Source organism: Solanum lycopersicum, chromosome 8 (assembly GCF_036512215.1).
Source record: "Solanum lycopersicum chromosome 8, SLM_r2.1".
Classification (NCBI taxonomy): Eukaryota; Viridiplantae; Streptophyta; class Magnoliopsida; order Solanales; family Solanaceae; genus Solanum; species Solanum lycopersicum.
The window spans coordinates 58,385,852-58,398,296 of record NC_090807.1 but is presented as its reverse complement, the minus strand read 5'-3'; the positions used below and the strand labels follow the sequence as shown (position 1 = coordinate 58,398,296).

Sequence of the window (12,445 nt, the reverse complement as noted above, 5' to 3'; positions counted from 1 at the left end):
TCCAAATCTCCATTGAAAAATGATTCACTCCAATTACACGAGAGAGGGCATTAAACAGAAGGAAAAATCAATCTGAAAAATGATTCACTCCAATTACACTCCAATTATAATGAATTTTTTTGAAGAGTTTGCTTATTTTAGTTATATAGTTTTTTTTCAGTAATATCAATCTGATTGGTTGTTTCATAGTTAAAAAAATTGTATTTTATGTTATTTTAAAAAAAATCAATTCCACTTGTAAATAATAAATTCATATATTATGACTTATGTCTTTGAAAAAGTCAAATCATGGTATTTATGATTCACAATGACTCTTTGTATCTATAATTTTTTATAGTATATATGTATGCACGTATTTTACGATCAGGAAAATTGTGTATAATGACAAATTAATAAATCAAATTAAATGTCATAATCATACTTTGATTTAATTGTCCGCTGTTGCAAACTGTTTGCTAGTCACATCTCTTCCTCAAACTCTTGCTCGTCACTCTCCCTTTCTTGTTCCATCTCTGCTCGCTCCCTCTCACTTTTATACAAATACAAATATATAAAATGCATTCGTGTTTGTATAAAGGGAGAAAAAATTATATATGTATACATATATTTTCGTTCCCCTCTCCAGATCTCGCTCGTTTATACAAACAGAAACGAAATATATAAATTACATTTTGATTCTGTTTGTATAAAGCGAGATAAAATTGTATATACACTTACAAATACATATATCTTCGTCCGATACACTTATAACCATACAATACAAATATTTTCCTGTCCAATTTTCTTTTGTCTTTCTCGCTTTCTCATTTTATAAATACGCAAATTATACAATTGATTAGTGTACAACTGCTTTCTTTTGTATATGTATAGCAAATTATACAATTGGTTTCTTTGTATATGTATAGAGAATTATACATATTTATGTTTGCTATGGAGCACAATTATGTAAACTTTGTTATAGCATACAAACATGAATTTTGTATTTGCTATATGTGAAAGTTGTTCTTTAGAATTTCATATATCTATGTTAATCATTTTATCGGTATTCATTATCAATTTCATCTACTCTATTCAATATTAATTTTATGTATCCAGTATCAATTTTGTACAAGGCCGAACTCATAAAAAGATCCCTAAATTTGTTGGATTTCCCCCCTTAGGTACCTTAATACACCATTTTTCTATTGAATCATTGAATCACCCATAATTTATTCCTTTTAAACATCGCTGGATGATGTAAAACTAGATTTTGTGAGGAATATTAATAGGAATGTAAAAATAGGTTCATTCTAGTGAAAAAGGGCCAAATATAAAATAAAATATGATTGAGACAAATGTTGATAATAAGACTAGCTTATTAGGTAAGTTAGGGGGCGACAAACTGTATTATTTATAATTATATTATTATTATTATTATTATTATTATTATTATTATTATTATAGATGTAATAGGTATCATAGTTTGACTTTAAGTATAGTTAAGTTACGATTCTACAATTTTCTCGTAGCTTGTAACTCAACATTATTTTTTATCAATACAATTCTTAATTTCTCCTATCCTAGATGTGAGATTTTTACACTTAATAGTTTGAGAAACGTATTTGGGCTAAGAAGTGATAGCACCTTATTTGTCTTTATTGATAGACTTATATACGTACCCTTAGCATAGTGTTTAATAATGTTGATGGAGCAATTGCTCGAAATAATATAATACATATCTTGAAAAAGCAAATCACAAATTTTAGTTTGAGCAATAATAAGCGTTAGCACCTTTATTTGTTAATGAAGTTCGAAGTAATTTCAAATGTTTCTTATGGGGTGGTTGCTTTTGCTTGATATTTTTATAAAATGCATCAAGTTTTGTCTCAATTTGAGTTCAAAGTTTGTGTGTAGCATTTGGATTTTTTAGTTGCAAACACACACACACACACTAGTGGAAGTAGCCTCCCTCGAATATGATTTTGATTAAAAATATATTAAGAGTAGATGATGTGATGTGTCTGAGAATATTGTGAGGGGATTATCAGCTGGTTTATTTTTACTCATTTTAGCTCAAAACAAAGTGTTTGTGAGGGGTTGCAATATCGAATTGAAAATCAAATCAACTTGCAAATTGAGCCAAATTGAAAAGAAAAGTCGACTAGTGATTTTGTTTGACTTAATTTGGTGTTGGAAAAAAAAGTCCGACTATATTTGAGTTGGTTTGGTTTCAACTAAAATAAAACAACCCGAGATCAAACCAACCCGACATTATATATATAATTTTAAAATTTTATTTTATACGTAAAAATACTTTACTTTGATATAATTTTTAAATATCTCTTATACTTTTACATAGTATTTGTCTTTTAATATATTTATTTAATGTTTGAAAGTTAGAATTCTTAATGATCTGATAAAGATTATAGTCCATGCATGTTGGTAATTATAATAAAGATTAAATAAAAGGAAAATAAATACAACACTAAAAATGACAATAATATTGAATATTTGTTTTTTAGTTTTACATAGATTTAGACAATTAAAATACATGATCTAATTTTACTTTCTTTTAATATTTATTCATGTAACTAATACTTACTTAACTTATTTTAGCATGATTTAGTACTTTAAATTATGACCAATTTCATTATGACTTATTAATTTGCAATATTTGTTTTACGCGATTTTATTATTATTTTTTTGTTGGATATTTTAGTGTCATTAATCATATTATATTTTTTGTTATTTTCTTGAGAAATAACTTAGATAGTTACATTTTGGTAAGTAAAGAAATATTTGAAGTTTAAGTAAAATATATATTCGTACGAATACTTTATCGAAAAAAATCCGAAGTTGAAAAACTCGAATTTTATTAGTTTGATTTGGTTTATAAATTCAAAAATCCAACACATACTTGTTGACAAGTTCGGAAGAAGACTTTCAGGGAAACTAACTCTATGTGGCTCCGGTTCAGTACTGCTTCTCGCTAATGTAAGTGACTATTCTTTCTGCCGGCAAAATGGTTTGATTTGACATTTGAAGAATCCGAACCAACCCGGTCATGTACACCTATACTTTTGGTAAATAAATGCATTTTGGTAAGTACTTTTTAAGTCATTCCAACTCTTCAAAAGTGCTTAAAAATTGTTTTGACTTAAAATAAGTTAATTTAAGAGCATATAGAATTCATGAGGTATCTTTTAGAAAATATAAAACCTTCGTGCGCTTTTTGGGTGTTGGAGGTAACTTCAAAAAAATGTTTATAACCAGTTAGTTTTAAGTTAAAATCGTTATGGGCTCATAATGCCTTCTAAGGACACATCATCTGCTCTTAATATATTCTATCAGATCATCAGTAGTGTTACGACACCAAAAATAATTTTTAGCGACAATGAATTAAATAAAGCAAAAGCAAACACTCACAACAAAATTCGAAATCATTTAATGGGCAGACACTATACTTGATCTATTTTTCCAACAAATAAGGTGCTCTACTTCAATGCAAATATAGCCCAAACAAAAATATGTAATTTACTTTTCAAGAGATGTATTACATTATTTCTGGGCAATTGCACTATGCTAAGGGTAAGTAGGTAGGTCAATAGAGAGCTAAAAGAAGGGGGGGTAAACATGGATAAAAATCTGTACAATGATCGATGAGCATAGCAAAATTTCATGCACCCCCTTCACAGGCAAGAGCCCTTCAGTTACAATGAACTGGAAAACCTGCTTCCCCCGGAACACTAGCGAGCAACGAAAGGCTAAAAAGCTATGTACTGAAATTGCCTGAAGACTATGAGACTATGTATAATTGAAGTACATAAAATCATGACCTAGGCAAAAAGTAAAGACTCTGCTACAAGAATTTTCCAGCAACCTATTTTGAAAACCCTACTAAATGCTATCAACAATAATGGATCCTATACGAGCACAATCAGTACCTCCCAAAGCTTTGATTCGTAGGGATCAGGAACTTGATTTGGTGGTAATCACCATACTCAGACACAAGTCACAACCTAACCATCACCATTTGCGCTCAGAGCAGCAGCTTTGATTGCCTCAGCAGTCATGAGAGCGACAACAGCTTTATGGATGGCTAGATCAGCTCTATAGAGTAACCTTTGGGCCTTCTCCCTCTTCAGCTTTGCCACGTTAAGAGCATGCTGTGCTGCTCCGGAGGCGTCACGCAACCTGAACTCATGAAGATCTGAACTGTCAAATTGCTCAATGGCTGACCCACGAGATCCTTCATGACGGTAATGCTTCTTATTAGACCTCCCAGGTAAGCTCATATTCCACCTATGAACCCCATTTCGCTTCACAATAGTTCTCTGATCATTGGAAGCCACCATATGCTGATTACTGTGAGAGTGAAACGACCCAATCTTCTTTGGTTTGTTCCTATAAAATTTGGGTTGATTCCAATCAGACACATCTGAGTTCAAGGAAAAATATCCAAACCCAGAAGCTTCTCGTGGTGAAAAAACTCGGGGTGATGCATGAAGCATAGGAGAACCATCTGAATATTCATGGTTTGGATACATGAACATCTCATCTCCATGTGAATATCCATTTGATCTTCTCCCTACGAAGAAAAATGACAAATTTTTAAAAAATCAATATAAAGTATAAAGTAGTTAAGCAACAGTAAGAAAAATAATGAACTCTTTCAAACTAAAGGGCAAGGATGATAGCAAGTTGGCTAGAGAAGTACCAAAGGGATGAAGACCGTCTTGATCTCTTGAGACAACATGATTGTGTCCTGAAACTGAGATTTTTCTCTGTGATCGTTGTTTTGAGCCCTTGTTTGGAACCTCCAGACCTCGAGGCTTCAAACAAAATGCAGACATAGGTGGTTTCTCCATGGAAGCTGCTTTATCCTGGCATCCGCTAGCAAAGCCAAAACTCGCATTTGACATTGCTTGTTCCCATTCCTTCAGTTGCTGCTGATACCTCTCCCAAAGGGGTGGCTGAAGAAAAGAGGATTAACAATCAAAAAATCCAACAGAAAACAGAAAAAACATGGAATACAACAGAAAACATAATCATGAAGGCTTTTAAGAAATATGAGGAGAATTAACAATCATCAAAAAAAATAAAAATATGATCAGTAGAGAGACAAGACACATGAAGGATATTAATCTAAAATTGACAGTTCACATGAAGACAAGACATAATGAAAGGGTATCAATCATAAATATTGTTGCAGTGTCCAGCAAAATATTCATCATACCATGGAATCTATAAAAACACATAAGGTCCCCTATATCATGCTATACCTTTCATCATGAGTATGTCAAGGAAAATAAAGTTCAGGTAATCAACAAGCCATAAAAAAGGGTATGGCTCGGGTTTTAGCAAGCTAATAGCTTACTTTAAGGACCATGCAAGGTTCCATGCATTGTTATACTCCTTTATGGATGAATCAATGAAAATGAGGAGTCATGGTGGCATAAAAGTGTACTCTCTCAGAAAAAAGTTAATGCACACCCAGGATCCCCAGTTTACCAAAAGAAAAGTGAGTCAACCAAAACCAGTTAGATCATAAAGTATCAAGGTATCCTTTGCTTCCATTTTCTGGTGAGCATATTTTGCATTCTATCTTTTTCAAGTATATTTTGCATTCCACTAATCCAAGACAATTCCTCCTAGATGGATGAAACAAACTAAATTATATTGTCTCAATAGCTCATTGACTGTGACATGCAAAAAGTTGATGCTTAAACAGGCAACATCATCACCATCAGATAACTGAAGGCAAATAATATCGGAATATGATAAAGCAAGATCAATAGCTTACAAGTAAACACAACATTCACATAAAAAAATCAAAGGGGTGCCTTTTTTTATCACTTCAAGGCAGCAAAAGCTAGCCAGGACAATTAAAAGCACAGTAAAGACAACAGCACAATTCTTTTACAGTTCTCCTTTATAAAATTGGGACACACATGAAGTTCTAAAGTGACAAACAGACAGGGCATGGTATCTCATCTCTCAACCATCAAACGGCCCATGTCTGAAAATGGAACATCTTTAAAGATTAAATCTCATCAAGGCACATCTTAATTGCACACAAACTTAGGCTGGCTCTTGCCTTCACAAGATGGGTTCAAGATATATGTTTTCATAACTTTTTGAGTCTGATAGCTGATAACACTGCACTGTGGAAGACTGTCTTAACAATACAGAATGGAATCTTCAGAAGTTCTTTTAATGGGGAATCTCATGAAGGCATACCAACTAATTCCACGGGTTATCTCTTCTGTGTGGTTTGCGAGCTATTCCGTCGGTGCAGGGGTTTTACCATGTGCGTACCTAAAGGGTAGCCGCTGCAGGTTTCCCTTATCATCAAAAAAGAATTCACCTACTGTTTTGTCTCTGGGAATTGAACCTGTGACCTCACGGTGGTGCTCAACCCACTTCATTGACCACTAGGCCACACTCTTGGGTAATTGAAAGGGCAAATTTAAGTAATTCTAGACACTGGACAGGCAGTAAAAGTGGAGTCTTTACAGGTAAATCATGTTATAAGATCCTAGTCAAGCTACGACATAGAAGAACTTGTCATGGAAAATAGACATGGAAAACCAAGGCACGTCCTAATTTTACAAAGGATGAGATATAGACAGCAGGTGCTACGTCCGTGAAAAAACTACAGAATCAGTTATGCATCGTCTTTTACACTGAAGACCAATTATTAATATGGACAATGTTTCTTAATTATATGTTGTGGCAGGTTTTGATTTTTTGGAAATAGAAATACAAATCGTTACCTTCTCAAAAAAAAAAATTATATGGAGGTCAATGGATGATACAAAGTGATGCAATACAGACTCCGTTAAGGTGGCATGCAAAGAAAATGGGAAGGAAAACATTGTCCATATTAACCAAGTCAAACTGTTGGGCATAACGTGATGCCCACTTAAAAGTAAAATATATTGCTCTACAAATAGATACTCGAGTACTATGAACTGAAGCGGACCATCTTGTGGAACAAACAAAAAGCATTACAATTTTAATAGTTTTGGTCCAGGCACCATAGGGGTGCCAGATTACTGAAAAGGAAGAAAGAAGCAAAAGTCAAAGAAATATTGTATGAACAGTTCTTTTGTTAAGTAAGTTATCACATAAACAATTTTGTCCCTTCTCCGTTTGCAGGGGGAAAAACTACCAAACTTGGTCAAATCCCACAAGTAATAGATTCCAAGGCCAAAGATAATGGATTCTAACCCCTTAAAAGTTTGTTTAAATGTAAGCTTGTTGAGAAAAGAAATATTTTAAGTTTATGACAAGACTGCCAGTCAAACAATTTGGCACTTGTCAAATACATTTTTTCAGCAGCTAATAACAGCCTATAGGTGTACTGACACAGGAGCATGCTGACACTAGTCTGTTAAGTAATTTAAAGTAGTCAATTTCAATGTAATCATACCTGGAGATGGCGTACTAAAGCCATGCCATTCTTCTGCCGCTTATTCTGCCAATGCTCATGAATGGATTTAACTACTTCCATTGGCCCTACACCAACCGTCAGCTCTTCCAGCTCATCAGGCGCAAAGTGATCACAATGTCGCGCATATGCAACTTTCTCAAACATGTCCATGGCCTTCTCAAAGAATTCATCAGATATCTCTTCATGTTTACTCTCACCAAAGCAAGAAAAGTTATTCTTGGATAACCACTGCTCATCCTCACTATCCATGTCATACAATATACGTGACGGATCCATGGCCATTTCAACATCACTTTCTGTCTGTCGATAGTACTTCGGTGAAGAGCGAATGAAGGAGACTTCGGATGCATAATCTTCGATTTCTTCTATCAAACGAACACCGGGAATAGGGATGTTTTTAACTGAGGCAGCACGTATATTCCTGTTATAACACTCTTCATGCAACTCCTTGAACAACATCCACTGGCTTCTGTCAGGGAACTCCAGGACCCAATCCTTCCCCCCTTTCCACATCATGGCATGCGTAAAGCGATTGGTAGAGCCAGGCTGCAAAACATTATGAACTTTATATGAATACTTGGTAGCCCCAGAAAATTTGACAGCAATTTTCCATTCATTGTGACCAGCAATTTCCAGGACTATACGTGCACCAAATTCTCTCCACCCTTTGACCCCCCCAAGAGTAACCAACACATTTGCATTGCAAGCTAGTAACTCAATATTTCTCTGTGAACCACCACAACTATCTGCGTTCTTCTTCTCACTAGCTCTTCTAATTCTTTTATAAGGAAGAGTTCGTGGGCTGTGATTTTTGTGCATTGAACTGAAGTCATAACCTCCATATGACAGTGTGTACTGCACCTGCGTTCGAGGTCTCTTTGGGCCATTGCCAAATCCACCCCCTGTAAAGTTGGCCTTGCCATCAACCCATACAGGTGAAATCTTTCCAAAAGGAGAAGAACTAGAGTTGTTTCTGTTACGATGTGGCAAACCTCCTGGGCCTGAAGGGTTGGGACTCTGGACCATGCGATCACCCGTTCCAGTAATATTAGAGCTCCGTACCACATCACTTGTAACGGTATGGTTTGGGCTGGAAATCAGGTCATTGCCTGTATTCAGACTCAAATGAGACTCCTCTCCCACGATAATTTCTTTTCCATCAGATAGTCCCTCAACTTGGTCAGATGATGGAATTACAACACTCATCCCCACCAAACCAGAATGGCGCCGAGCATTAGACAAGCGGTGAGATAAATTCTTAGAATGTCTTCTCCCTGGAGATCCAACAAACTGGTCCAATACTTGATCATCAGATTCCAAATTGTTTGACACAACAGTCACATCAGACGTGTCCAATTCAGAAAGTTTGGCGGTGAAAGAGCTCCCGGAAACATCTAATTGACAATTTTGAGATGACTTCAATGGAACGCGCATACTCCCCAGCTGTTGTTTACATGCCAAACTTCCCAGCTGCCGTTCAGCAAATGATGACCCTCCAGCAGAACTAGCTCCAGTAAATGAAGTTTCTGAAATATCCTCAGAGCCAGCAATCTCAGAGCCAGCGATCTCAGAGCACTTCACCCGGCTGCCATCACTTTTAACTGGCTGGCAAGCATTTATAGAACTCTCCTGAAGGCTAACACAAGCAAAGTTGTGTTGTTCCATGAGTAACCTAAGATGTAGACATATGAAGAAAGTGGGTGCAGCAGCAAATGAAAGAGCAAAAGGAGGAACTCTTCCAAGCTTAGTTGCAGAACTAAGAGTAGAACTAGTAAACCTTGCACTGCAACACTCTGTCGAGGTGCCTTTGGGGAGATAACCTGGCACAAACTTCTTCTGCAAGTAAACAAAATATGGATGTAAAGAACAAAATAGTTAAATCTAGAAAGATGGAAGGGAAAAAATAAAGAACAGCAGAAAGAAGAACAAGGAGAAATATCATACAATCCTACCAATATTCTATAGAATTAAGAACACTAAGTACCTTAATAAGACAAAGATCAGAGAAGAAAAAAAAGATATAGCTACCATACAGATCACATTAGAAAATACCTTAAATGAGGAAGGGTCTGCATGAGCGTTGAACTGCAATTGGTCACTCCTGCAATTGAGGGACTTGATATTCTCATATGAGCACTCAGACAGAGGCAGCTGCCTAGCATGCAAACTACGTTTCTGAAGCTTGGAGTCCAGGTATAACCATTTTGAATTTTTGAGTTTGGAGAAACAGGAAAATGCAAAAGATTGCTGCTTCCTAGAATCCTGAATAGAAGACAGCCTAAACCTTACTGAAGTTACAGGTAACTGAAGACTTTCATACCTCCACTCTTCATCAGCTTGATTGAATAATGTTAGGACAAAGAAAATAAAGGCCACGGCATGGTTGAGGCAACACTCAAATAAAAGAAACCTGAGTCCGACTACATTATCAACAAAAAGCATCTCTAAAAAAAATGTTGGCCACCTTATCATAATGGCACCATGCTGCAGTAGCAAAACAGAGCGAGATAACCAATTCTGTTCTGCTTCAAGCAGCAACAAAGGCAAAACGGGTAGGCATATTTCCACCCTGAATTGCTTAGCTTCTAGCAATGGCCTGTGTAACCTTAGCACCCCTTCATCATCAATTGCAGATGGGAACTTCTCGCTCTGAGAGCCAGGGATGCACATAACACTGGATTTGTAGTTCCGTAATTCATCCACAACTGGTGCAACAGAAACAGTAGGTATATTAGCTACATAAGCTTTGTCAGCTTCATACACAGGAAGCCCATCCATCTTACGGAAACGTTTTCGAACATAAACAACAGGTTTTCCATCATTGGGGCTACTATGACTTTCGACAAAAGAATTCTCAGCCATGCTATGATCAATCAGTTTCTCTGGCAATAGAACATCATTATCTGTCCTGCCTATACAGCTGTTCGAGGAACCTAAATTCCAGCTTGTGCCGTCAGTTTTGACATGCAGCGGTGATGACACAACAGGTGTAGATAACTGTAATGTTTTCTGTTTCTTCAATGGCCTGGAAGGAGAAGACTTTACTCGACGAGATGATCGAGCCAACCAAGATATAATGGGCTCAGAGTCCGGACAGTTACCTTGGTGGCTGTCACCATCTACCACCAAGTCAAGTTTTCTTTCGTCAATGCTTTCTGTAGCATTTGCAGATTTTCTGACTCTCCTTTTTCCCGGTACCTCCCCAGGGAAAAGCAAAAGTTTAAACCTCTCACTTTCTAGGTTTATCCATTCCTCATCTCGATCATCATATTTAACATGATGGAGTTTCCTCTCTGGATCGTAATCATTCAAAAGACCATAATACCAACTCTCATCCAATGGCCAGAAGACTTTAATCCTTCGGTTCAATAGCCAGTAAGCATCCAAGTCCCTAGGAAGAACTTCATAGAAATGACGCCGTTTCCTAGAAATACCCCTTTCTTTGAGCTTCTGTCTTGGTCGTAGAACTCTGCTAGCAGTATCAACAGATAAATATTCGGATCCAGTCAAGGAATTCCCCTCCCGACTAACAAAATCCTGACCAGAAGTGAGTAAAGGAGTTAAACGTTCAGCAGATTGCGATGCTGAAGATCTGTTTTTTGAAGAAAACCCTGTACAACTAGGGTCAAATCTCGACGACAGCATCATGCACGCATTCTGCTCAAGGTTCACCTCATCATCATCAATCAGAGAACCTTGACGAAAGCTTCCTAAATTATCTCCAGATGATACATCATTCTTTACAGATTTTCTACTCCTAGATGACGAATCCTTTCTCTTGTTACGAGTACTCAGGTGCTTTCCAGAAGATGTTTCACCATTATTTACAGCTACATGACCATCTTCTTTAGCATGCCGACTTGAACTTACCTTATCTTTTTTCTTTACTCGGGAATCGTCAACACTTCTCTTTCTCTTTTCCTTGACAGTAACACCATTGCCAGCTGAATGACTAGGTAATTTAGAAGTCCGTTCATCACTTTTAGCTTCTCCGCCAGACAAAGCACACTTTTTTGGAAGCTGATCACCCTCAGTTTTGTCAAGTTCACCTTCTATCTTCACATTTCCAATGACAGAAGTCTGAACCCTCGATAACTGCGAAGCTCGACCATTTTTAAACTTACTTCTCCCCACAAAACCACGTGGTCGCCTTGGAATAGCATTACCATTAATATGTAACTTAAGAGAAAATCCACTCAGCCGATTGCTGTAATCCAATCCTTTCTCCAACTTTGATGATGATAACAGCGATTCAGCTGGTCCCACACTATCCCCATTCACATGATCCTCATCCTTACTACTCCTACTCTTTTTACCAGATGGCTCAAGCTTGTCCAATGACACCTCTTTTATACTCTTCCTCTTCTTTTTTTTCTTCTTCTGCCTAGCATCAACATCACTCTCTCCAACAGAAACCTTCCCCTTCTTCAAATCCCCAGACTTATATAGTGTCTGTAAATCCAAAGACCTTTGTTTCTTCGAATTCTCTATAGAACTACCACCAGATTTCTCTTCTACACCACTTTCCATCTACAGTAATCACTTAATCCCAATAAAACAACCACTTCCCCAAATTTCATATCCCATCACACATCATTTTCACACACAAACACATGCTTCCAGATCTGTTAACCACAATTCCACAACAAAATACTAAATCAAACACAAAACCCCCTTCAAATTAAACAAAAAACACAAAAACTGTATGCATCATTTCCTCTCAACTCAATTGATTACATCAAAATCAATAAATTCACGTACCTTTACCTCGGAATTATCGAAAATGACGAAGATCCATCACATGCAAGAGGATGAATTCTAGGGCTCCGATCAGAGAAATTGAGGGATTGTTGATTTGGTCCGATTTGAAACCCTAACTGATTTTTATCTTTTTAAAATAATAAATTTTTCTAAAATAATAAGTACCAATTTTTTTTTTTTAACCCTAACAAAAAAATACCAAATGTTTTTAGAAATAAAAGCCTCTAGGGCTCCTTTTGGCTTTTACAA

The 12,445-nt window shown here is 36.4% G+C and overlaps 1 protein-coding gene across 2 annotated transcripts; it reads right to left on the bottom strand.

The window, feature by feature from the left end:
- Window positions 1-3,490: 3,490 nt before the first annotated feature.
- On the bottom strand, window positions 3,491-12,445 carry LOC101258290 (uncharacterized). Of its 2 annotated transcripts, none has more exons than XM_019215275.3 (5): window positions 12,203-12,445; window positions 9,488-12,060; window positions 7,415-9,271; window positions 4,697-4,952; window positions 3,491-4,567 (listed from the first exon to the last, which is right to left on the bottom strand). In XM_019215275.3, exons 2-5 carry the CDS (start codon window positions 11,963-11,965, stop codon window positions 3,999-4,001), a joined length of 5,160 nt encoding a protein of 1,719 aa, XP_019070820.1. In that variant the 5' UTR covers window positions 11,966-12,060; window positions 12,203-12,445; the 3' UTR covers window positions 3,491-3,998. The 2 variants fall into 2 exon arrangements, with proteins under 2 accessions (XP_019070820.1, XP_010325156.1); XM_010326854.4 differs by having other exon boundaries at window positions 12,197-12,443.